Source organism: Malus domestica, chromosome 15, assembly GCF_042453785.1.
Source record: "Malus domestica chromosome 15, GDT2T_hap1".
NCBI lineage: Eukaryota > Viridiplantae > Streptophyta > Magnoliopsida > Rosales > Rosaceae > Malus > Malus domestica.
Window position 1 is genome coordinate 53,013,315 of NC_091675.1, and position 27,012 is coordinate 53,040,326.

A 27,012-nucleotide genomic window follows, 5' to 3' on the forward strand; every position below is an offset into this window, starting at 1 on the left:
ACCCAATTTAACATATAGAATCCTAGCCACTAGCCCTTCACCACTCGAATTAAAAAAATATTGATAGGCTTTATCATCATTTTAGTGTGGCCTCTAGCCTCCGACTCTTGCCTAACACATTAGATATGCTCAAAGAGCTCATCAGTATTATTTACAAAAATAATAAACGCACTCTTATTTAGTCTTAGACCATTATTTTTGTTTGATTACAATCATAGCGTGTGATAATCCCCTCCTATCCTTCGAGTTCAAATCTTCTGTATCTATTTTGCATGTAGTATTTATGTGGCCTCTATTATTCATTAACACATGTTAATAAATTTAATTTTTCTTAACTTTATTGCTATAAACTTAATACGTATCAATCAATAACAGAAACCACACACAAAATGAGTGTTGAAGATTCGATCTCCCATCCTTCACATTTTCTCCAACGGGGATAAGGATTGTCTACCCTCCACTTCCGGTGCCCTCCCGTGCCCTCCTGTTTGTGTGGTCACAGTTACGCCATGTCAACATTTTATATTACTATTCATTTTTGTCTTATTATCTCTATAAAAAAATAATATAAAATGTTGACATGACTTAACCATGATCACACAAAACAGAAGAGCAAGGAGGGCATCGAAAGTGGGAGGGCAGACAATTCTTGTCCCTCCAACGGACTATTTTGGCCATGCTTGTCTCATCATGCACGTGACCATATGGCAAAATTCTATCCCCACCATGAGTCCATGAATCCATTACATAAAGTTGAAGGTTCCTTCATACCCCATCTACTTTTTACCCACATTTTAGGTTTAGCATAATCTTAAAGCTAGATCTATTCTTTCTCCCACAACACCAAATCACCAACAACAAGTTTCCAACAACATGGAAGATCTCATTGCTCAATTCAGCTTCCTCTCCAACGAAGCCTTGCATGACAAATCCTTCGACCCCTCCACGGTCGAGGACCTCATGAAGCTGTTCGAGATCGAAGCCTACAGATCGTGGGCCGCGGTCGAGCTCGAACAGCAACAGGAGGTGGAAGAAGCCGAGACTGCCATGCAGGAAGCCGAGGACTACATGGACTCGGTGATGGAGAGCGCCATGGACGAGTTCCGACGCTTCGAGGAGGAGATGGAACGCATGTCGAAAGAGGAAATGGACAGCCTGGTTGCGACGGCGGAAGGGGCTAGGAGGATGGGGAAGTTGATGGAAAATGCAGCAACTGTTGCTTCCAAGAGGTACATTGAGGCTGCACTCAACTCCGCCACTGCTTCCATGAAATCGGCTTGGAAGGGCATTTCTACCAAGAAGGTTCACCCTTCTTGATTAATCATGTATTAATTAGATTCTAAGTATAATTACTGCCTTTGTATTTGCTTAATCTTCCACAAAACAAAATACATTTGAGAATAAATTACCTTCTGGAATTGTGTTTTTGTTTTGGATGAATGAATCAGATCCACCTCATATAAATTCCTCTATTATTATTTTTTTTCTTTTGCGAAACGATATCTAAAACTGCTGTAATTATGTACGGGGAGGCTGATTCTAACTTGAGCAGACGGTGAGAAAAAGATCATGGCATAAAGGAACAACCTTTCGAATATGGAAGTTTTTGTTCGGAGAATAATTTGTATGAAACGAGTTCACTGTTTATGCGGTGTTTTGATAATATAGTATTATGTCATGCGAAGTACTTACTAATGACATGACATTATTGAATCAGAATGTTATAATTACGGTGAATTCGTTTTATGTAAATTGTTATCGTTTTATTTGTGGCACTTATTTTAATTCTTATTTGGAGAAAGAGAAGAAACAAAAGTGGGTAGCCGGTTGATGGTGGATTGTTGTTCATTGTTGACTACTTTGGACATCAATAATTGAGTAGGGCTGAAGAAAAATTGTACCGTTAACCTAAATTACTTTATTTCTTTTTTGCCCTCACCAATTGCTTTCATTTCAGCATTCAATTAATTTGAACGTAAAATATGGGTAGGAATTTAGATCTCGCAGTTCGGTGTCAACAGACCGAAGAATCCAGACCGTTTAAGAGAGAGAGAGAGAAATATGAACCCTTAATTTGTGAGGTGAGCTGGTAGAATAAGCTAATAGAGACCGTAAGATTTAAATGAGTGGTCCGATTTCTTTGTACGTCAACTCCAAACTGCGAGATCCGGTGATCATCTCGATTATGTGGATAGTACCACCCACAGTTTAAAATAATCAGCCTGAATCCTGAATTGGCCAGCTGGGGAAAAAGAAGCACTTTCTTTTTTTCTTTTTTTGAAAAATCACAAGACATACAATAATCTCAATGGCTGGTAAACAAACAGCTAGGCAAAATTTAGCACACTATTCCCATTAACCAATTTCAAGATGGTCCTTGAAACCTGACAATATATCTTATGTCACAAGAAGATCTCTCCCGGCGCGTCCAAAGACAGTTTTATTGACTCGTCCGTGAGTAAAACAGTACATGCCGATAAATGCATGGTCACAATTAACATTATTTTGAGCTCAAAATTTCCTGACATACAGCATTCAGATTGTTTTGTTGAAATATAATCTGTTACAAGTTCCAGTGAGACTAACAAAATTGCAAATTCAAAGTTTGAGCATTGGAACATTCATGATGATATATGAACAAAACCGACTCAGCAAGGTAGATAGATGAGGGTCTGTGTATCGACTCACATATCCATAGCTTGGGGTCCGGCTGATGCCTTAGATTTCTTTTCTTTCCTCTTCTTGCTTCCACTTTTGTTTTTCCTTTTCTCTGGTTTGACATCTTCGACTGGCTGAGTGCTCTGTAAGTGTTGATGAATGGCAGCCAGGGGATTCGACTTGAAAGTGGGATGATTAAGAACTGTAGTCAACTGCTTTCCTTCCTTCAATCTGATGAAAATGAAATCCACTATTACTTTACTGAAATTCCATAGGACAATGTGAAAATGAAAGGTAAAGATTGCAACCGGATTTAGAATCGAAGAACTGGATGACTTACACTAGCTTTTTCTTGGATTTACAATTTATCTTGAACTCTGAAGCAGCAGTGGGTTGCTTCTCTTTCAGCTCAGGAAGGAATTCTGAAAAAGAAGAGAGATCATATGCCTTCAGTTTCTTCTGTCGGCTACGTAGTTTCTTCTTCTGGTAGAAGATAAAGTTAAGTCATTAACATACAACGGACTGTAAAAAAACACTAAAACATAATGACAAATGTTCAAGTAATATCAGTAACAGAATTAATAAAAAATCCAAAAAATATTGTTATTGCAATGAACAGAATGTCAAGTGGAAGGCTTGATATAGCATTTTGTTTGGGCTGGGGGAATATTTGAAGAAAAATGAATCCAGAATTTCAAGAACTTCAACGCAGTGACAATTTTTTCTGATCTTGCATTTTTCCTTCCTTAAGCGACCCCAACTTCATGTAGAGCAATGTATGCTAAAAGAAGGCAACACTGACATCCTATTATTCCTTGTCTAGACCCATTTTGCAGTCCGTAATTAGCTTTAAATATCCCAGAAAACTAAATCGAAGACCCCATTTCTAATTCATTTATCTTCTGGTTTCTTTTTGAATGTTGAATCTGCTACTTTATCCCCAACCTCCCATTGTTTTTCATCCCAAACAACAATGCTTCCCCTTTCTCTTAATCAGTGACCTCCATTCCTCCAAGCACAAGACTTGTCCATTCTTATGAAACAACCTAGTTTTTGCAGAAGAGCTTAGGGCTTCAATAGACGGTGTAAGGATGCTCTCTCACAACTTGCCATGTGTTGTCACCAAATGGTTGGTCACCCTTCTATCCAAAGAGAACTCGGAAGGGTCCCTCCCTCTCATAAATCCTTGATTATTCAAAAATGTTACAACTATATTTTTTCCATCCACTACAAATAGGGCTGTAAATCGCACAGGTTCCATGAGTTGGGAGGCCTATGGTAGCTCAATCTGACAGATTGGGTTAGTTCTAAACTTCCCAGAACCCAGTCTTTGATACATGACTACAAATGTGCCTCTATGATTACTGTCTCTCTCCCTTCAAACCTGTAAGAAACTACTAAAGTAACTCCTGAAAATTTGTGCCGATCTTCCATGAGGCATTTGCTTAATACACAATCCTATGTCTGTATTCATGGTGTAGCTTCTTATTCAGTTTCATTCAATGACCCTACACCCACACCCACGCCCACACCATGAGTAGTCATCAACCTGCTATAACAATTTCGGCTCCACTACAACAAAACATGTACTTCTAGGACCACGTTTGATACGGGGGACTACACCAGAGTAGCTAAATGACTAGATTTTCATGTGCAATCAAGGAAGTACATGGATGTGGTAATCTAACTTAGAGGATTAAGATGGACTATTCCTAAGAGGTTGATGCCTAAAGCTTATCTTATCCCCATTAATCACCTTGAAAATGGTGGAATTAGTAGGGATATGATTCAGGCATCAACCTCTTATGATTACTTCAATTTACTCCTCCAAATTAGAACACAACATTCATAGTCTTCCTCGATTGCACATAAAATCCAGTCATTTAGCGAGTCTAGTCTAATCCTCCATATCAAAAATGGCCTCAGATTCAGAATACGACAAGCAAACCATCAATACCTAAAAATGAGCTCAAAACAATCAACCGGAAAACACATGAACACAAAATGTTGTCACCCCAAATTGATGGCTCTGGAGTCTAAAAACTCCAAGACATCAAATACCAGGAGACATTACAGACCTCCTCCAATATCGCCTCGTCAATGACATACCTAAACTACCAAGAAAAACTATGTAACACAACAAATCCCGCTACACAGAATGCCGGTGAAGTCATTGGTATTGAGTTAAACAGAAGGAAAGTTGATGAATTAGAGATCCTCACCTTAACAATAGCCTTCTGAGCACCCAAGGAAGAAACTGCATCTCTAACCTCTGCATTGTTCATTGAGAAAATTAATTTTCCGAAAAGCTATACATCAAAAAGCAATAATTTTTCGGTGAGAAACTAATCGGAGATGAAAACCAGTAACGGGATTACTCATATGATTCATTTTCAAGAGACACAGAGTACAATTAAGGTAAAAGTGAGGCGAAAATCCAAACTTACTGGCATAAAATTCGAGCTTCTTTTCGAACTTGCGGTCTGCTTTGGTCGACGATTCTGATCTGCCACCAAAAAATTAAAAGCTCAGGAGAGAGAGAGAGAGAGAGAGAGAGAGAGAGAGAGAAGGGCTTGTGTTGTGCGCCATGGAGGTAAGGTCTTACCGTGAACCTGGCTTCCCCATCACTGAAAACTTTCGAGCTTTGGGGGAGAGAGAGAGACTGTGTAGAGGGAAGGTTAGATGGGTGGCGGAGGTGGGGTAGTTTGGGGCGGTGGTGGTGCTGCGATGGTTGGCGACCGGAGTGGGACCCTGGGTGTTGCTGCGGCGGGGCTGGGTTGGAATTTTAGGGGTGTCAGTGGTGCGGCGGGGTTGGGGATTTAGGAGGTGTTGGTGCGCAGTGCTTTTGGGTTTGTCATGTTTTATTATTTTATTTTATTTTTCATTTATGAAAATACGAAAAAGGCCCTCATCGTCTTTCGTATTTTCATCCGAAGCCCAAAACTCTTATCAAATACCTAAATTAATCATAATATCTGTCTGTCTGTCGCACCAAATTGCTCTCTGTTAGGAATTAGGGTTTTGGTCAAGGCGGCGTTGGGCGGTTTCCGATCTCCCTGATTGTTCTCTTGCCGTAGGTACCCCATCTGCTCTGCTCTGTGCTTCACAGGTATATTTTTTATTTTTTATTTATTTTTTTAAATTTTGGGATGCTTATTGCGCGATTGATGATAAATTTTGATTATCTTTGCAGTTTCTCGGCGATTAAATTGTCAGTAAAATCCTCAATTTTTATATATGAATTTGTATATAGATTGTTCTTCGCTGATTAATCAGTTCCTAATTAGGCCTCAAATCAGACACCGTTGTTTTATTTTATGCTTATTCATTTGGATTTTTTTTTTGGTGTTTTATTATTTTAATTTGTTGTATTTTCAATATTCTGCTTAATTGTTTACATGACAAATTTTGTATATTCATTTTATTGTCTTTTGTGACAGTTTCTCAGCTGAATACGAACCCGTTAAGGATCATTGTTGTTGTTTTTGGTATTGCTTAATTGATCATTTGACAGTTTCCCGGCTGCAAACGAACCGTTAATGATTGATTTATTTTGGTTTTATAGGGCACAGTAGCACAAATTGTTGTTAGTGTTCAAGTTCCATTCTAAGAAATATTTCTAATAGGCTTAAAGTTGAGGCGGAAGGATGCCTCGTGACTTGGCACGGTCACAATCACGATCACCTTCTTATAGGCGAAGGCGTTCGCCATCTCCAGTGGGGCATCGGTCTAGCAGGAGAAGCCGCAGAGACAGAAGCCGGTCTCCATATTCTTCGTATTCTCATAGCAGGTGATCCCGTTAATATTCCCCCTTTCTTGTGCTAATTTAACTGATTCTCAATCAATTTTTGGAAAGATTGAGGCGTTACATATCGCTCATGGGATTTGGATTTACATAATGTTCGAGTTTCTGTACGCATCTTCTTATCCTTCTTTTTAGATCTGGTGGTACATTTTCCAATCATGAAGTCTTGTAAATCTTTTTCTTATAGAAAATGAATATGTGCTTTGAAGTTTACCTGGTACCTACTATGTTGATGTTGGTGTCACAGCTAAATGGGGCATTCTCATGAAATATCGCTTTGAGTTGAAATTCTGTATGCTAATTGCTAATATTTGACTTTTTTGCTTCAAACCTTCAAGTGGACAGGAATTGGTAGTTCCATTGCCTAAATTTGGTATGCTTTGACATTTGATGTTCTGAGTTTGCTTTTCCGATCTTCAACTACAGTTGTGGTTTGTACACCTTAGGCTTTGTTGCTGTCATGCCAATGCCAAAGAATTGCTGATGTTGTTATAAAATCTGATGATTGGCTTAGTTTCGATATAACATTGATGGACATGTGACCTATGGAATATTTTTTTTTTTAATTTTTTTTAATTTTTTTTTATCTTTCTAAATAATTGGATAAGAGTCTAGTAAGAAGATATGGATTAAAATATGGAGTTTCCAGAGTGATATAAGGTTGCATGCTCTTCCTAAGAATTTAAAAGAATTCAGATTCTTCCCGTCAAAAGGGAAGTGAGCAGGTGATGGTTGTCGTTGGCTGTTCTTTTGTTGCTCGATTGTGACCTTTGCTTCTTCATGTGATAAAAGATGGAGCACACAAAGGTTATACTTAACAATGTATGAGGTAACCGTACATGTTTCTATATACTTTGTGCTACATGGTGGACTGACTTGATAGTTATTGATTATGTGTAGTCATGTGCAATTTTAATTGTCGTTGCTAATTGGTATGTTTTTACTATACAGACGGAAAAGTCGTTCAATTACCCCTAAGCGTCGAAGAAGTCGTTCTCCGACTCCAAGACGACGTAAAAGTCGTTCTCCTACCCCAAGACGTCGTAAAAGTCGTTCTCCAACCCCAAGACGCCGTAAAAGTCGTTCTCCAACCCCAAGACGCCGTAAAAGTCGTTCTCCAGTATTGAGGCGTTATAAGAGGCAAAGAAGTAGGAGCTCCTCCTTGTCTCCTATTCGTAAATCTTCTAGTTCAAGTCTTGGATTGTTGGACCAGAAAAATGCTACTGAGAAATTGAGAAAGGAAGAAGAAGAAGAGAAGAAAAGGTATAACAATTATGGAACATCAATTGTTTTATGATATAATTTTTCTTTTTAACCTTTTTCTAAGCTCATCTTTTAGAGTAGACTGACAGTTTTAACTCTTTGCCTGAGTTTTGCGCTAAGATGTAATGTGGGATTGTTTTCATTGCTACCCTCAAATTTAAGAGTAGTGATTTCTACATGAATAGTAGCTCTCCTGAAAGTTAATGTAGTATTTTTGGATGCTTACTGTTGTGTTTTGTTCATTAAAACCGTAGCGTAATTAGTTTTAGGGAAAGAACCTCCTGTTGATGTTTGAATTAGCCTAGCCTAACTTTGTGGCACATGCTTGTTTGTTAACATTTCAGTTTTATATGGTACTTTCTCTGACAATTAAATTAAGGATGGCTGCTGTTTACTTATTCATAATTGAGATGCACTAATTATTTGTTTATTTCAGAAGTCAATAATACGAAATTTAGTTAGACTCCAGATTGTACGCAGCTGATCCCAGATACATCTATTCTGATTCTAAGTATTGTTAATCTTCTTATGACGGTAAGTAATGCAGTCAAGCACCTTTTAAGGATCATCGGGGGTGGGTTGAGTACAATGGGGCTGAGGAGGTCTGGTTATGTGAAAACTAGTCAATAAGATCTGTACAGAATTTAGTGGTTTATCAAGAATAAATGCACTCTAACTTAAATTTTAAAGCACAGTGTCCTGTCAACACATGATACTTTTCTTCACATTCATAAATCAGTGGCTCTCCTCACATCCACAAATTATTGGTCACAGCTGATTTACTTTCCGTTACTCGTTCAGACATATGCTTCTACAGGACACGATCATCTTCCTGCATAAGTTCATTATTGGAGTATTCGGAGATATCTAGTCTGTCCATTTGGTGTACGAGACCAACCATATGGTAGACCTAAGTGTTTGGAGATTCTTTAGAAGTACCTGTTGTGCCTAACCTAAGAAGCTGAGCCATGCAACAGTTGGGTAGACTGAAAAGTCCTGGTTAACTTTTGTTTACCAAATCATTTAGGCCTCGTTAAGGAGGACTAACTTGGATAGGACTATTCACTACATTGAAGGCATTTTGAAGGAAAAAATGGATGAGAACTTTCATATATTGTCCAAGTTGAAGGTTTCTATCCCTACCAGTCCCCACAAAAATGGTAGGATTGTAAGGGACATTTTTCTTCATGAGTTATCTTCAACTTGGACAAAATAGGGAAGTTGTCATCCATTTCTCCCTTCAAAATGCCTGCAATATAGTGTCTAGTCCTATCCACGCTAATCCTCTCTATCAAACGAGGCCTTAGTAAACTTGTTCCTTAAGATTTGGACTTTGTTGGCTTCTGATTGTACTCCATTCTGCCACGTGGCAACCGTATGTCTCCATCAGTGTTGAACTGCCGTTTCTGACATGTGAATGTTTTTCAATGTCTCGTCATTTAGTGTTTATCACACTCAAGACACACTGCTTAGGCCATATATATAGAACTGTAGTCATATCATGTCAAGAATGCATTTAGTTTAAATTTGAAGTAACACGATAATTAGTTTTAAAAATGCAGCAGGTATACTTGACATTCTCCTCCAAAGGCTTTTCTGAAGGATGATACTGCTTTAGTTCAACTTGTTATATTTGATGATCAAAATGGGTGCATCGTTTGTCTACTGTTCACCAGTTTTGAAACTCATTTGTTTGGATCAGGATACGTTAGAGGTATGCCTTAAAAGCATAAGCGTATCTATAGTGCCTTTGTCCTCATGAAGGTTAGTTTGCCATTTATTCAGTCAGATAATGACGAGAGAGAAGGGGAGGGGTAAAAAAAGGGAAGCAGTATATGTGAATTGGAATTTTATTTGTACTCAGGCGGCAGTTCCCCTCTTGATATGAGAGACCACTTTATTGCTTAACATTTTTGCTTGTACTCTCAGGCGGCAACAAGAAGCAGAATTGAAACTGCTAGAAGAAGAGACTTCAAGGAGGGTGGAAGAAGCAATTCGTAGGAAAGTTGAGGAGAGCTTAAACTCCGATGAGATTAAAGTGGAAATACAGAGGCAGTTGGAGGAAGGACGGAAGAAGCTTCTTACTGAAGTGGCAGCGCAACTTGAGAAAGAAAAGGAAGCAGCTCTGGTTGAGGCTAGGCATAAGGAGGTAATATTTAGGCTACCATGTTGCCTCTGGCATTCTCACTTTCTCTTGTTGCAGAGGCACATGTATCGGTCATGATGTGTTTTCACCATTTGGTGTTGTTGGATGCGCATCTTCTGTGTTCTTGAAAATATTTTTTGTTATTGTTACCGTTCGTCTTTTGAGTTATTACTTTTATGAACAATTGTTCTGTTCGGGAAAGTGACATGGTTCAGAGCTTACGCAAAAAAAAGAGTAAAATAGCAGATGTGGTATAAGTACACAGGATAGGTGTTTTTAAGATAATGGAAAATCATTACCGTAAGTATGTATTTTTCATCTGCAAAGGGTGATGGTGCTGGAAGACCTAGACATTGGGGCAGGGAGCATCCAAGACCTAGACATTGCATTACTCGGCTTTGTAATTATTTTAAACAATCACAATTCCAGATGGGATGTTATTTTAGTCTGCACCTGCTTTTCCTACCTCTATATTATTGGAACAAATCAAAGTAAGTTATGTGTGTTTGTGTGTCCTACAGGAACAAGCTCGAAAAGAGAAAGAAGAGCTAGAAGGGATGCTTGAAGAGAACCGGAGGAGAGTGGAAGAAGCTCAAAGAAGGGAGGCTTTGGAGCAGCAGCGGAGGGAGGAGGAGCGATACAGGGAACTGGAAGAGCTCCAGAGACAGAAAGAAGAGGCGTTGCGAAGGAAGAAACAAGAGGAGGAGGAAGCACGGTTGAATCAAATGAAACTGTTGGGTAAGAACAAATCCCGGCCAAAATTGTCATTTGCATTCGGGTCCAAATAGTTTATTTTTTTTATGGAACTCCGCTTGGTTCCTTTTGACTATGGCCGTCCCTGGACTTGATTGCTGCGCCTGTACTTGTAATCTAAAAATATTTTTGGTCAAAACAGTTTTTGGTGTTACAATGTTATCAATTCCCCAATTGTCAAAAAGTAGCTGCAACCAGTTGCAATGTTGTTTATTGTGGGGTTTTTGTTTTCGAACACGAGCGGTTTCAATCTCCCTCTCATGGTTTCGGCGAAATGCATTCCCCTATGTTCGTCTGTGGTTTTTAAACATTTGACCACTTCCCCTCTCACTTCTAAGCGAGGAGTACGTTACTGCTCGGAACACCACGTGTCATAACGTAGTTTGTCTCCAAAAGATGTTGATTGTAGCAGGTAAGCTTACCAATCCCTTATTTAGTAGGGGATGTCCTTCTCCATGATCTAAGTTATAATTTATATTGATCTGTGAAATCAATAAAGTTTACCATCCTTTCTTTTTAATAACAAAAAAGCTGCTAGATTGACCAAGTATTGAGGAATCCAGCAATTTGAAACCAAATTAGTCGAAATATTTTATCCATAAATGGAGGAATCTTTGTGTGTTATTTATCAACCTGATTAGTGAGTTGTTGTCACTAATGTTTATATATTCCTCCCATTTCTCCCCATTGCTAAGTAATTAATACCACAACTAAAAGGTCGTACCCAGTGCACAAGGCTCCCGCTTTACGCAGGGTCTGGGAGAGGTGAATGTCGGCTAGCCTTACCCCCATTTATGGAGAGGCTGCTCCCAAGTAATTAATACCACAACTAAAAAAAAAAAAAAAAAAAAAAAAAATTAATATCTGAGAGTTGAATTTGGTGGAACATTTACAAAATGGAGCGATTTTTCAATGCGTCCGGATCACCAGTACAAGTAGAGGAACACTCGGAAAAGAAAAATAAAATTCCATTCCTTCAATTGTATAATTATGTATGACGTAAAGTCTCGTGTTCTGGGCACGTTAAAAATATCTCCACAAAGTGAACCAGATTAAAATGCTAATCAGCATTCAGTAATTGGGTTCTGGCCTCATTATCCACCTTGTGCCAACAACGGATGTATACTTTTATTCTTAAAACAACTAGATATCATACATTGAAATCTTAGATCACAACACTTTACAAATGATTACACAAGAATCGCGTGTTGCTCGGAGAAATGAGTATGAACACGAAAGAAGGTAAGAAAACGTTATGGCAGGTCCGGAAAAACCTTCTCCAAGAAATTGATGAAACGCTTAGCGTACAGCTTCGGTTCCACAGCAGAAATGCATTGAGGATCAAACTGCAATGATTTGTAAGCATGCTCAAATTTCTTCTTCGTGTTGTATTCCTGCAGTATATCGATTATCCCCATATAAAGAACCACGTCGTAAAATTCAAAAAGTTCTACTTCTGTTGAATCGACCTCGTCCTGTGTAAGCTTATGATAGGCCTGGGCTGGCATGTTTACACCTAATTGCACTCTTAACCTGAGCAAAAAAATCAAATGACAGTAACGATGTGGTGCTCAAACAATAAATTGGTAAGACTCAGCAGAAAATAAATGAAGTGCTGAATCCAACAACAGTTTTCAAGCTATGAATTTCTATGTTTTCGGCAGTCTAACTAGCGTTGCAGGGCAGATGTGCTACTAAGGGCTCGTTTGGAAGTGCTTTTAAACTGGCTGAAAGTGCTTTTGGTACCAGTCTTAGCAAAAATGCAAGTGAATCCTTTTGGAACCCAAAAACATTTTCTCTATAAGTGCTTTCAGTCATTTTAAAAACACTTCCAAATGAGCCCTAAGTTACTCACATCAGCATAACTATCCAAATCAGATGAAAGTTGATTAGAAGGTAACAGAAGATGCAAATGCTTATGGCGTCAAACTTCAAAATATATCAAAGTGCAAAAGTATGAAGTACCTTCCTGTACCGGGGACTAGAAGATCAACTTCTTTGTCACCGAGAGAATAAGCTTTCAATGTACTTCCTCTGATGTGAGGACCTGGTGCGGTACTGACAGAGCCAGGCTCATGGGTTACCAGCAGAAGACCTTTAGGAGGAATCAAAAGCTCCCCTTGGGAAGTCACACCTATTCAAATTTGAATATAAGTTGAGATATTCAGTACTTAAAAGTGCGAGATATAGGAAATCGTCGGTCTTAGAATCATGGCAAGAAGGAAAGACAATATTGTTCCATTCTATGTCATTTTCATCATGATTTTACTGTACGGAAGAAATCATTAATAAGAAAATTATTCACATCACCAAATAGAAAAGATATCAGAACATACGTAAAACAGTTACAAGTTCACTTTAAAAGTATTTTTAATCAGAAAGAGATGCCTACCATCATTAGTAGGTAAACTCTCATCGTTGTGCATTGCAGCAGGAGGTTGCGAAAATCCCTTCAGATTCTCGGGAGCTCTAAAATGTAGGCCCAACAGAAGGCTATAATCGATAATCTGCTGAGATTGTAGAAACATGCAGTCTAGTGATATTTGCCTGCAAAACAAGGAGGAGGAAAGATTCCTAAAGACGTTAAAATGTGTAAGGGCTTACTCAACCAATTCTTATTAACATTATCTTTTTGGGACTCATGCATAATCGATAAGGAAAACAACGACGTGTATTGCAGAAACAGAAAGAAAGAAAAAAAGTGAATTCTTATCTCAAATCCATTTTGATCGGAAATCTAAAATCGACTTGAAGCTTATTAAATTGACCAAAAGCATTCGGAACATTTTTTACGTTTCCCATCTTCAGTCAAACTAGTGACCAAGAACCCCTCCCACTATACAACATCGAAATCAAATAAACTAATCAACCACAGAAGATATCAGGCATTGTTATCTTACAAATCAACAAGGGAAAGAAGCATGATACAATTTTAGGGGTGAGGTTGAAATATCTCTTCAACCGGCTTGGCTCTTCCTCAAGGCAAGCTTTTTTACAGGTCAGAATCCAAAGACCAGATGCAGAGGACTGGAAGGAGAAACTAATGCAGGACAAATATCTTAGCGTACCACATAGAGGAACCCTCACCAGCCCCCCAAAATGTCTTAAGTATCCATAGCAAAACTTTAGCTAGATTTAAGATCAGATATCTCAGGAGATTTTGGAGAATTAGAGTGTGTTAGGTTCTCTTGCAAGTGGTTTTTAACGATTAGATCTCGGACCCAGTATGTTATATTGCAAATGTTTATTAATCTTACGAACAATGAAGTTATTCCTGAAAGATTGTAACAAAAAAAAGAAAAAGTTAGTCCATAAGGATGCTTAAACAATGAAAAGCACATTTCACAGGTAATCACAAATACCTTCAAAAACTCACTACCAATAAAAACTCAGGACTTACTTGAAAAGGGATTCTCGCAACAGTTTGTCCATATGAAATTCAAATGACAGATCCAGATCTTTCAATGTGGTATTCTCTCTAATTTTATTTTTGTCTGTACATCTTCCAATAGATGAACCCTTCAAATCATAACGGCGATGAATTCGTAATTCAGTGCAAAACATATTCCCCATGACCATAAACCGTACCTAAAAACAATGCATTTAAAATAAGTCACACCAACCAAGGTGATATCCAATGCAGAACCGCAATCTGGGAGAGTGATAAGTAGCTCGATACCTTTTTTCCACCTTTTAATGTTATCCGATGGAGCCCAAAAAATTTTGTGATGAGAGTGTTTTCATGTTTTCCTACATGGCAATAATAGCTAGGCAGCATCTTGAGCAGAACCTGCATGTGAATTGGGAAGAAGAAAATGATTCATAATTCATTTTAACATCCTTCTCAAACTTGGACTAAATGAGCTAGTTGCCGAAGATGAAGCTAATAATAAAACAATCAGGGAAAAGCAAAATCTAAGTCCTCATTCGGAGTTGATTGATCGTTCTGTTCAAGTAAGAAGCAAAAGGAGTATAAAGGGTAATTAAATATCATATGAATGCAACACTGATAAAACCATCACTCAGCTGGGATTCTATAACATGAGCCCTATAAATTTGGTAAACATAAATTAACTAAGAAATTAAGAAACTACCTTCGAAAGAAAGATGGAGCGCGTGAATAAGAATTAGCCAACTACTTAGTTTATTTAATAAGATAAGTAAATGGTTTGGTGTGCCAGGCATTTTGAGTACAAAGAAGTTATCGTGTGTCTGTGCGTGTAGCATAGAAGTTTTCATGCGTTCAAACCTTCAGTTCTGTTTTTCTTAAAGTTTTGATCACAAATCTGTCATCATGAGAAAGATAGAAGATACTGCCACTTTTCCCCGGAGAAGAAAGCTCTCTTAAACCATCATCGCCACAAATGGACATCATGTACTCGGCAGCATCTAATTTAAACATTTCCCTTAAATTCCTGAAATGTGAAAGTTTCATTAGGCAGAAGGAAATCCATATGCTTATTTGCACAGGATACAGCCGAAACATAAACTTGCAAGGATACAATGTCTATATGATTAAGACATGTATGACTCTAATTAAACTTGAACATATTTGAATATGATTCCAATTAAACAAGATAATAAGTTGAACATACAAATGAATCAAATTGATACATTTAACAGAAATAGCGTCATTTTTTGAAATTCCATATCTCCAGATTCTCCAGAACTATCACAATTATGGAGGCCCACCATGTAATATGCTGGTACAACAAGCACATTACGAAACGCTTAACCTATTAGAGCTTGAGCCAACACCCAACAATTATTATATTCTGGAAGTCTGCAAGCAAGATCGGATATAAGGGCTACTTGGTACTTTAGAGGCCAGGGAATCATTAAGTAGAGGTAGCATCCCATACTTACCTTATTCAAGCGCATAAATCCAGTACTAAAAGCTCTGCTAAAATCCACTGTGACGGAGAAGGCTAGTGTTTTTTTACAAATAGTGTGAAGTTTCTTTATTTTTCATAAGCCCCAGAAATCAAAGTAATTTACTCAAGTAAATTTAAAAGTGATCAACTGTGGCTGATGGACACTCAGAGAAAAAGTAGGAGCAGCACAGAAGAAAGTTATATGACATTCAAAAAGAGAGAAATGCCGAGAGAACAACTGTTGTAGTCGACAGATGCGTATTTTACCAAATTTACACTATTTATCTATATCGCCAAAATGTTCAAATCTCAAGTTCATATATTAGGTTCTTTTCCAAACGGCAAAAGCACAAAGTTGGGAGGATCAAACCAAAACAAAAACTGAGAGCTGACTCTATCTGCTGCGATGGATGAAAGATAACGAATCAGAGTTTAAGATTTTCCATTCATTGAGAGTTGAGACATAAGATTTTCCATTCACTGAGACATATGCAGACAAATATGCACTCATTAGAAACCAAACAATCCAAATGCATGGTGCTCATTATGTCACTCACTTTCAGAGGTTAGGAAACGTGGATAAGACAACTATTACCTGAAGACCATCGGGCAATAATCTTTCCAATAGAAATCAACTGAATAATGCGGAGGTGTAAACTGAGAACCTCTTCTGGGGAAATACATCCTTATTCTGGCTCGTTCTCCAAAGTCAGAAGATCGAACTTCACGTACAGGAACTGGTGTGATCTTCCCAACAGTGTACCTGTAAGCTTCAAACACAATATCTAGTAAGTGTGAAAACTCCTATCAAAATAATAATGACTTCAGCAGAAAATACATCAAAGGCAAAAACTAAATTTCATAAAACTTAAGGACCTTTTTTGTTCTTCTTTTTTAACCAGAGTTATGTTGCACAATGATGACAATGACCAAAACTTACAGGCGGCAACAATTTATAACCAAAAAGGAAAAGGTATGACATATTCAAGCTACTTGTGGAGTAATTTTCAGTTGACAAATTACTGGAAGCCAAGGATTTATACAATCCAATGTTCTACAACGTCAATATTTTAAATTTCTGTACTTGCAGACGTCAGGCAAAATATTGAGCTCAGTGCCAGTGAATATGCATGAAATAAGAAACATTGAACACACATGCAAACCAGTTGTTGAGTATCAAACGGCCACTTTTGTGAACATAGTAGTATTAGAATTTAAGACTACAAAGATGTGGGTCAACCGATTTACCTGATACCGAGTTGCAAATTAAGCATTAGATAATAGCTTCTGTGGGCTCCAAACATGTCAATACATGAACTCTTTGGTGTCACTGAAATTTTATTTCGTTGTTTATTTTTCCGGGATATCTCAGTATGATTCCTCTCTCTCTCTTTGATCAGCACCCCTTGCATGTATTCTCTCTCATAAACCGAAGTGTTATTATCTCGCGTCTCATGTTGAACATCCTCAGAGGCTTGGGACAATGAGCATAAGGAGTCATAACGTATAAACTCTCCAGAAGGATCACAAGCAGTCCAATTTTTATCTAATGACATAGCCTTGTGTGATATACGTCTCGAATTTCTTAAAATTCCACCAATAGATATTTTCTCTGAAAAACTGCGCTTGACAGTTGGTCTAGCCTTGCCTTCCATTGAATTTAGCAAATGTCCAGACAACGAGCTTGATCCGTCACTGCTATATCCTACAGAGCTGCACCACCTCTTTAGGGATGGATGTTTAGTTCCTACTGGATAAAATGTTCCTTTTCCATCCTTTAGGCCCCGACTCCACGTTCCAAAATAATATCCTCCATCAGCAAACCTGTAAACTCCAGACCCGTCTCTTAACCCATTTAACCAAGAGCCATTGTACAGATCACCATTTTCCCATTTCATGACCCCTCTTCCACACATTTTCCCGCCTTTCCAACTCCCAATATATGTATTCCCACTACTCCACAAATACCTACCACTGCCTTCCTGTACTCCTTCCTTCCAAGATCCTTCATAGATATCTGAATCACAATACTGTTTTTTTCCCATCCCATGCTGAACATTCATCCTCCAGGAACCGTGGTAGAAAGAACCATCAGGTCCATTAAAAATGCCATAACCATGAACGTAACCGCCAGAGAAATCACCGACATATTGTGCTCCTGATGTCCAAATGAGCTTCCCTTTACCTGTCATTTTCCCTTCTTCCCAATCACCCTCGTATACTGTTCCATCAGACCAAGTGTATTTACCGTTACCATGAGGCAGAATTCCCTTAAAGTTCCCGACATAGACATCTCTATTTGAGAAGGCTTTCTCGCTACACAACAGATAAAAAACGAAAGATGTTATTTACAGAACCTGGTGTATAGATGAGAGGAGAGAAGACATAGATATAACCTGAGAATTATTACCTTACAGCGTAATCCATGACAGCATATAAAAATCAACTTAGCTCTCCAGGATATCATTCACAAACTTAAATCTCGTACAGGCTTTGTAACTATAGACAGACGGATCATCAAGTAGTAAAACAAATACTCCTCAATCGGCTTCACTATCTACAACAGAAGCAGGCAAGCGGGTTTCAGGACTCAGTATATACATCAAATAAATAGGCACAATACATCATAATTCACATTTCGTGTTGCCAAATAGAGAAAAGCTAATGGTTTCAGGATTCTGATCACTTGTGCACTAAGAAAAAGATGCAGGATCCTCTTAGATCATCACACATTTGTTCTGACTTGTGGTTGTGGATAAATTCATTTCTTTGTCTTAAATTATGAGGCACATTTGAAAAGCGTAAAATGCTGATTTATAGAAACTTTGGTAGCTCGTAGCTTTCAGAAAGGAATCTCAAACAAGTCTAAAGAAAACGCGATTAAGCTACCATACATCGAATTCCAAACCATGTTAAGCAACAAACCCTAAGGATTTAACGTAAAAAGCACAACACTGGTTCACTGTCGTAATCATCTACTTCCAAGCTAAAAACCATAGATCTTATATCTTTCTTAACATCACTATATGACTACAATTTTTTGGACTGAAACGATCTGCAACAAGCTACCAACAGAGCGTCTCCGAAACTTTGACAACAAATACAACGACAACAACCAAGCCTTATCTCACTAAGTGGAGTCGGCTGTATGAATCTTAGAACATCACTGTGCTTGGTTTTGCACCATGTCTTCCGTTAACAAATCTGAAACTTTGACAAATCCGACACTAATTTATAAAATGACAGAACCTAAATTTCAAATAATTTTAATTATATAAACTACTAATTTCCCACACAACGAATTATACGGCTAACCATCGTCTCCTTCATAGTATCTTACAACAGGAAAATAAATTTCTTTTCCTTTCAAACACTAATGAAATTTTTATATAATTTTTTAAAAAATGATCCAACAGATTATTTATTGGCAAAGTTCCTAGGACGGTCTAGTGATCCACTAATAATCAACATCGATATATTAACCTTAACTTTACCACCACCTGTGGCAATCCAATTGGTGTAGAGTTTTATACAAAACGCGCATGCGTAATTAATAGTAATTAATAGTAAATTTTTTTTTTTTAACTTCACGAGGTTTCCGACACATATGAATGCACAAACAAACAAACAATTAAATAATTAGTGAGTTAAACGAGGAAGAACAGCACCCGCTCACCTGGGTTCAGAACTTCAGATGAAAAACTCGAATCGAAAACCGAGACGAACTCTCAGCTCACCGAACCGGATTTCGGCTTTCGAGAACCGAAATTTTCGCGATCATTCGGTTTGAAGCTGCTGATTTATTTTTTTTTTTCACCTGCTGGAGAATGCATAAAACGCAGAATTAAGGAAAAGCTAAGGGGAAAGGGCAAAACCATCCGAAATACAAAGAGCTCTTTGGTTTGATTCCGTACTTCGGGAATCTTGCCACGTGTGTTGCGACCGTGGCTTGGGTCCCACTAGCTTTGTTCTCTCTCCTCCTACCTTCATTGCATCATCACATGGGAGATGGGACCCACGTGGACTTTGATGGGATAACAGGCAGGCATGCAGGCAGAGGGAGTCGGGGGAAAGCGTGTGCCAGCGCGGTACCCGATCCCGATTTCTAAAAGCAGGAAAGCATGTATGTCTCGCTGACACGGACCAAGTCCACTGCCACCAAATAGTATACCGGTGGAGAGATTTTTCAGTATCATTGAACGTCACATGTTACTGTACAAATGATGGAATATGTATGTCAAAAATTTAATAATTTAAAAAATAAACAAATTTTTTTACTATTTATATAAAAACACGTGATGTATTATCTATGTTCGTATACAATAAAAAATTTCTCGTACCTAAGGACTGAGGGGGACCGATCGGGTGTGTCTGGGCGCAGCAAACGAAACGTCATTCACGTGGGGATTGGATTCCGTCGGTTGGTCCGCTTCAGTCTTCCGCTAATACGCCTAAAAGTCATGTGGTATATAGCTGCTACTGTGCAATTTGCTAACCAGATTCTCTCACAGTTGTACTTTTATTTGTGAAGAGATTTTTTAATATGATCGGAATACGGAGTGATATATGTTATTATACAAATTGTGAGATATGTGTGTTAAAAAGTTAATAACTTAAAAAATATAATTTTTCATCACTTATATAAAAACACGTGGTGTACCATCCACGTTCTGGTCACAATCTCATATTTGTGAAGAGATTTTTCAGTCTGTCGAAGCACAGTCCGATACATCAAGTGTAGTAATACAATTGGTTGAAAACTTTTTAAAAAGAAATTCAACTAATTGTATTATGATACTTTGTGTACTGAACGATGTTCTTGGCACATGTAAAATTTTCTTCGATGTATGGCGTTCCTCTATTGCAAAATTTATACCGCCCATGTCAGATCACTTGTCCGTCTACAAAATCTAAATTTTGTCAAAGAGTGACGTGGCATAGGCGGCGGTAAGTATTCTTTGTTATTGAACCCCAAATTTGGGTCGCCTGAGACCCAAATACAAGGCGGACGAGTAAATGCACCACAAGCAGTCAATAACGTACTCTCTAATTCTTTCCAGCAGGAATATATACCGTATTTGAAGCCAACGGAAAACTTGGAAAGTAAATCTAAAAAAAGACATAAATACTTAGAGCTAAGGCAAGACTTGAAGCAAACCGAGCGTACTGGCATTCTAAGATTCATGTAGCCGACCCAACTTAGTAGGATAAGGCTTTGTTGGTGTTGTTGCACTACTTCTCACAACGGTGTAAACCTCAATTGTCAAACTTTTATGAAGTTAGAATAAGAGATACAAAGAGTTTACTGAAAAATACAGGTAAAAATACGAAGAGTTTATTGAAGGATACACAACGATGACTCGCAAGCACACGATTTAATTATTCTAACCGATACAATAAATCAAGCGCTACAATTACATGCATCTAAAAAAAGAAACGAGTAATCAAAACTACAACTCACCGTCTGTTGAACATCCGTCTGTTCCCAGAACTGAATCTCCCAGGTGGAGAGAACTCATATTTCTCAAGAAGAAAAGAGTTGCGGTTCCGCTTCTTAGCGTTCTTGAATTCACCACGGTTGCGTCTAGGAAGATAGGAATAATGCTTCTCTCGTTGATCTTGCTGGGTTTTTGATTTGGCAAATGGAGAAACAGCATAAGGTTTAATTCCCTGAAGCTCGGGATCATGGAAAAAATTGTGCGGTAGCTTGCTACTATCCATTTTTCTGAATGTAATCGAAATCCTGCAACCATAACAAAGTGTGAAAAGTCGGGAAATACACGTTAGAAAATGGTTGTACTGAATGGGGAATGCGGTAGGTTACCTTCTTGCCGGAACACCAGGTATGCAATGCTTAGCAACGTTAGCTGCATTACCATCTAGAAGAAGCACCGATCTGCAGATCATTACGCGTTAAATTTAATAATTACTTAGAAAACAAGGCATCAGCAATGCTTATAAACATTACAAGGTCATTCTATATCAGTACTACAACAAAATACGTAAAACAGTCTCAGATAGTACTCATACAAAGCGCTAGTCTATCAAAATTTGAAAACCTTTAACAACACTTCGTTTCGGAACCAAAAAACATATATCAAAACTCCGCTAAAGTTCATCTCTTCTGATGCATATATGTATCCTTGCATTTGATTTGGTTCAGAGCAAGAGAGATGCCGTGTTGGGTAGTGGGATGGAGAGAAATCGAAGGATATTCTGCAGTTATAACATATAGGGAAGATGTGGAGACTTTGTGTGGAAGAATCAGGTTTTGGCCGGCCTTGTGAGTTTAAATCCTCACAAAATCCCATTTCTTCGTGTTTCATTCTTAGTAAATAGCTTTGATTTTCACTCGACATCATGTCTTCTGCTTAAAATCGTGTTATTCATTAACAAAGTGTTACATCTCTTTATCGTTTCAACAATTGTTTGTTTATTATCTTAGATAAATATAAATTTACTACTTGAACTTCCCTAAATTTTTTATAGGACGGTAATAAGGTCAGCGATGTTTTATGGCACGGAATGTTGGGTGGTCAAATAGCTCCCATTTGTTATTACTAATGTGTCTTGTATCTTTTTTTTTTACCTTATATCTTATCAAAAACTAAGAAGATTGAGTGACAACGATACACTTCTCTAAACCTGTTTATCACCATACAATTTTTCCCTAGCTCCAACATGAACATATTATTTGACTGATAACTGAGGATCAATTTCAACTATAAGGGGCATTGAGAGAGTAACAACGAAACTAAACAATCAAAACATAAGTGATCAACTGAACAAAGAAGCAGTGCAGAAAGCATACCCGACGGGCAAACGTATAGAATAAGGTCCTGAAAAGTCTCCAGGTCCTACAACCTTTAGATTTGAACCGAAGAGTATCTTGCATTCGGCCAAAAGTGAAACCGTGCAAAACGGTCTAACAAAATCATCGTGGTCAATATGAGGAGGAATGCAATCCCCTTCGTCATAAATATTCACAATGCAGCTGTCCGGGATGCATGATGAAGGTAATATATGCCAACCAACCATCCTCTTTATCATTTGCTTGAACAAAGGAGGTAGAGGATCAACATCTTCATCTCTAACGATACCTGGCCGGTTCCCATTCTTATCCTGTAATTTTAGACAGAATAAGGTTATCGACGTACCTTGCCATTTCAATTAAGTCAGGGAAAAGGAAAGTACCACTGCATAATTGTAACAACAGCCAAATTGTATGGTCACACGTCCTTTACCACGCATCCACTTCCTAGGTTCGCTATACGTACGCGCTGTAAGATACACAAAAATAATTAGTAGCACACATCTTACTCATTCTATTTCACATGTATCTTAACCAATCTCAGCAACATGCTTTGGTATCTTTTCTGAGGATAGCTAAGCAAAGTCGAAGGAGAAAGAGAGTTTATGCTACCATACCTCTAAGTTGTCCACTTTTCCCCATACGTTGTAAATTGTAGACACACTCGATAATTTGCTTCTGCTCCTCGGCATCAAAAACCCGAGTATGTAGCTCTAGGCCCTGTAAGACATTTATTCGTCTGCCATGTCTGTACTCAATGTGGACGAAGTTCTGTCTCCGAACTTGTAATACTCGGTTATGCTCGTTTGGATCCTCCGAGGAATCTCCACTTTTTGCACCAGCGAATAACATCGGAGGAGATGAATTAGACGTGCACTCTATTTGGATTGATGAGTGGACAGGAGTTGTATGATAAGGTGTTTGGATTGGAGTGCACTCTTGCTGGTCAAGCATTTTATCGAAGGACTCCGTAGTATTCTCTGAGGACGGCACAATTGGTTCGTCCACACACTGGCATGGTGAAGGGGTTTGTGCATCCATGGACTTCAATTGTGCAGAACTATTATTATCATCATCACTGGAAAAAGATACCTTCTCACCTACTTTTTCTGCGTATATAAAATTTAAAAAGAAAAACAGGAAATGATTAATTGGTTTTCTTTTAAGGGTTAACTGGTTAATAATAACATATCTGTGCAATCATATATGAGCTCGTTCGGAATTGCTTTTATAATGGCTATAAGCGTTTTTTATGAAAATGCTTTTGAAATGAATCCTCAGTAAAAATGCAATTAAATCTTGAAAAAAATAAAGACTTGCTTCCCATGAAGCACTTATAAGTGCTTTGAAACTCAAAAACATTTTATCTAAAAGCTCTTTGAGTCATTTTAAAAACACTCTCAAACGATCTCACATGGATTAATTAACATGCTTTAACATTTCTCCCCCTAACTGGTGACAAAATACTTTTTTTTGTTGATACACTGAATTAAGCATATAGCACTTATTAGGTTTTGGTAAAATTATTCAGGAATTAAACAAAAAGCAAAAGGATAGTAAAAGGCATCTGCTTGTTACAATGTGAAAGCAAGGAATAATAAACTTAAAACAAAACATATTAATTAAAAATAGAAACCAAGTCATGAGCTTAAGCAATTCTAAGAGATAAAGTAAGATCATACATGCATGGTGCTTTACTGCAGTGACAAAAAGTAATAATTCACATCATCGTTGATATTTAACCGTTTAACCTATCGTTGGTAAAAAAATATAATAAATAATAATAATAATACACAATCAATTAAACCCTACACATGAAACACCAAGAATTCGAGAATATCAAATACAATAAATTTCCAAAATTCAAAAGGAAAAATAAAAAAAGAAGAAGTAAAAGGTGTCTGTAATCTGTATTTCTTACTGTTGAGGAGGGTGTGAATTCGACTCTCCAAAAGGAGCTGGCAGTTGCTGCAAAACCCGCCTGACAAAACTTCCAGAATTTGGTCGGGTTCTAAAGTCCTCGCCAAGCTCCTCCAATCTTGGCCCTGGCCATCCTCCATCATCATCGTCATCACTCGAACTCCTCAGAGGGGAGAGAGAGAGAGAGAGAGAGAGAGAGAGAGAGAGAGTTTCAGAGAGAGATGTATGCAAAAATAAATAAACAGAAAAAGAGAGAAGACTGACTGAACTAAAGGATTAAAACAATAAACACGACGACTTTGGAAAATTCGAGGTCAAGCTTGTTAATTGTTATGGTCGTTTAGAGAGAGATTTTTACGTGAAACTTGCTCTATCGTCTTCTATTGGGCTACTCTCTCTCTCTCTCTCTCTCTCTCTCTTAAACCGATCAATTGAATTGACCGGTCAACGGGTGATGAATTTGAGTCGTTGGATCGTATCGGACGGCCAAAAATAATTGGTATCCAAGAAAAATCGCTTTTGTAGGCCATCCCACGTTAAATTATTAAGGACTCCCCCACCAGTACGTCGATCACTTTTTTGCTTCGGACGTCACTTTTTCATTTCCTTATTACACGTACAAAGTAATGTTTCTTTAATTAAGACTGAAAATAAAGGATAGAGTAGTTATGAAATTCAAATCTAACCGATAAAACACATGTGATATTTACGTATTTGGGAAGATCTAAGGATATGATGTTTCTATATGGAGGAAACGTTGAACGGAATTGATTGTGAAAGGCTATATTGATTTCGACCACATAGAATCTACAAAGTGTAGATTCACATAAAGATGTGTCTTCATTTTGAATGAAAGAGCTGTGAGTTGGATAAACGACATGGAGAAGTGCATATGCTCTCCACCTGAGTAACATAATATGATTTTGCTTCAAATGCTAATTGATAGGCTGTTTTGAATAAAGAAGTTTATCATTAAGCTTGTATATGTTTCTATCATTAGATCAATAATGTCGTTATTAGGTGATTACAATGGGGTATTAGCTCAAGCCAAGGAACTAGGGTTTCATGAGTCATTCAAACAAAAATTGAAAAGCATTGTCACAAGATTAGAGAATCTGTGAAGAAGAAAAAGAAGATTCAAGTTTAAAGAGTTAACGCTGCAGAAGAACGTAACGAACCCAACTACTAACGAGATTACACAAAAGTAGCTTAATCAGCACTTGAATAGTTTTGGAGTGCGTCATTGTGACTATTGGCTTTCGTGCAACTAGGAGATTGTTAGAGTTTTGCCCTAAAACCTCTTTTGTTTTGGCGACTCATTGGGTAGTTTAGTTGCTTATGAGATATTTTAAAAGACTTTTCTGCCAAAATAGGTAACGAATAATGAATGGTAAGGCAAGATTAATTCATTTATGAGTTTGGCTTTATATTATAGAGATAATATACTAATAAAAGAGTCCATGAGATTTAAGGTATGGAAGCAATGTTGTAAACAAGGTTAGAGCAGTAAGACTTGTATTTCATAGTCACTTAGTCTTTAAACAAAATTTCTAGCCGTTTAGAAAGGACTATTTGGAAAGGCTGTTGTATATTGCATTAAGGTTAACATGGTATTGTGCTATGTGTGATAGACGCATGGTGGATATACAGGTGCTTGTCTGTTGAACAAGTTCATTGAACATTGATTGCGTTAAACATATGGATGCTTACCATATGTCAAAAGTTATAAAGCTTTAGATTGTAGTTTGTAAGTTCTTTGAACTAAGGCATCATCGATTAAGTGGAGGTCTTAGGTTCACTCATCGCCAAATACGAATTTGAACCACATTATTTCTAGCCAATTGTGAGAATTTGCCCACTCTCCCACCTTAATAGTGTAGATTTATTAAAAAAAAGTAATACAATTGTACATAGATAATATTTTATAGATCTTATTGGATATTCTACACTAATCTTACCCTAATGGGAGTATGAGGATGTGAACCCGAAAAATAATGAGTTGAGGAGGAAGACCTAGCTGGATTGAGAAAGAAGACCTAGCTACCAGGACGGTGACGTCGCCTCTCTTGTGTTGTCTGAATTCAAATTAGTAACGAAGGAGAGATTGTATACCTGAGCAGTTTTGGTGATGTGGTGGTGCTATGATCGTAATTTGGTTTTGGTTTTCTCGTGATGGGGCCGCTAGGGTAATTTTGTTTGATGATAATTGTTTTTAAATTATAATAACCTTTTTAAAAGCAAGGAAAATTAAGGAAAAAAAAATTTAGGTTTACTTTGGGAATACTGGCGGTGGGGGAAGAGTTTATAATTTTTATTTTTGACTTTTTTTGTAGGGGGTGGAAATATTAGGTGGATGTGAAAATAAGACAATAGAATGCGCATAATTCCACTCATAAGAAATTCCATTCCAACTATAATTTACCCATTTAATTTTTTGCCCATAATGACTGGGAATTGTTATTGGTACTTTAACATTCTCATTTTGCACTCCAAACATTATATATTTAGAAATAAAAATACATTTGTGAGGAGTGCGAAATGAAATTTTTTGAGTGCTAATAACAGTTCTCATTATGACTTGAGTAAACTTGATATAAATTCAATTTTGTAAGTCTTTAATCTATATTGAGTTTAGTCCACTTTGTCGGATTATGTATGTTCATTGATTATCCACATCATCTTACTTTTATTATCTGTTTATTAAATTATGATAAATATTATCTCTTATTTATAGGATTAATTTACTTAATTAAGGGTTAAATATAAGAATTATATATTTTTT

The 27,012-nt window shown here is 37.5% G+C and overlaps 5 protein-coding genes across 8 annotated transcripts; 2 read left to right on the forward strand and 3 right to left on the reverse strand.

Moving 5' to 3' along the window:
* The first annotated feature begins 681 nt into the window (after positions 1-681).
* Positions 682-1,418, forward strand: LOC103431782 (uncharacterized). The gene has a single exon (XM_008369951.4). It carries the CDS (start codon positions 874-876, stop codon positions 1,315-1,317), a length of 444 nt encoding a protein of 147 aa, XP_008368173.1. The 5' UTR covers positions 682-873; the 3' UTR covers positions 1,318-1,418.
* A 1,053-nt stretch (positions 1,419-2,471) lies between these two features.
* LOC103402381 (uncharacterized) lies at positions 2,472-5,510 on the reverse strand. Its single transcript, XM_008341125.4, has 5 exons — positions 5,264-5,510; positions 5,106-5,164; positions 4,881-4,930; positions 2,999-3,141; positions 2,472-2,889 (listed from the first exon to the last, which is right to left on the reverse strand). The coding sequence occupies exons 1-5, from the start codon at positions 5,281-5,283 to the stop codon at positions 2,685-2,687; spliced, it is 477 nt and encodes a 158-aa protein (XP_008339347.1). The 5' UTR covers positions 5,284-5,510; the 3' UTR covers positions 2,472-2,684.
* An 86-nt stretch (positions 5,511-5,596) lies between these two features.
* On the forward strand, positions 5,597-10,791 carry LOC103402382 (uncharacterized protein At1g10890). Of its 4 annotated transcripts, XM_070814838.1 has the most exons (6): positions 5,641-5,767; positions 6,099-6,146; positions 6,224-6,448; positions 7,415-7,726; positions 9,656-9,875; positions 10,394-10,791. In XM_070814838.1, the coding sequence occupies exons 3-6, from the start codon at positions 6,306-6,308 to the stop codon at positions 10,658-10,660; spliced, it is 942 nt and encodes a 313-aa protein (XP_070670939.1). In that variant the 5' UTR covers positions 5,641-5,767; positions 6,099-6,146; positions 6,224-6,305; the 3' UTR covers positions 10,661-10,791. The 4 variants fall into 4 exon arrangements, with proteins under 4 accessions (XP_008339351.3, XP_070670938.1, XP_070670939.1 ...); XM_008341129.4 differs by lacking the exon at positions 6,099-6,146 and having other exon boundaries at positions 5,597-5,767; positions 6,285-6,448; XM_070814837.1 differs by lacking the exon at positions 6,099-6,146 and having other exon boundaries at positions 5,610-5,767.
* A 937-nt stretch (positions 10,792-11,728) lies between these two features.
* Positions 11,729-19,631, reverse strand: LOC103402383 (phosphatidylinositol 4-phosphate 5-kinase 7). The gene is made up of 10 exons (XM_008341131.4): positions 19,176-19,631; positions 17,910-18,056; positions 16,748-17,815; positions 16,095-16,262; positions 14,875-15,040; positions 14,305-14,415; positions 14,026-14,213; positions 13,018-13,172; positions 12,591-12,759; positions 11,729-12,158 (listed from the first exon to the last, which is right to left on the reverse strand). The coding sequence occupies exons 2-10, from the start codon at positions 17,924-17,926 to the stop codon at positions 11,879-11,881; spliced, it is 2,322 nt and encodes a 773-aa protein (XP_008339353.2). The 5' UTR covers positions 17,927-18,056; positions 19,176-19,631; the 3' UTR covers positions 11,729-11,878.
* A 1,118-nt stretch (positions 19,632-20,749) lies between these two features.
* LOC103416381 (RNA demethylase ALKBH9B-like) lies at positions 20,750-24,620 on the reverse strand. Its single transcript, XM_029095000.2, has 6 exons — positions 24,232-24,620; positions 22,928-23,419; positions 22,694-22,779; positions 22,311-22,621; positions 21,324-21,395; positions 20,750-21,242 (listed from the first exon to the last, which is right to left on the reverse strand). Exons 1-6 carry the CDS (start codon positions 24,380-24,382, stop codon positions 20,957-20,959), a joined length of 1,398 nt encoding a protein of 465 aa, XP_028950833.1. The 5' UTR covers positions 24,383-24,620; the 3' UTR covers positions 20,750-20,956.
* Between the last annotated feature and the right edge of the window lie 2,392 nt (positions 24,621-27,012).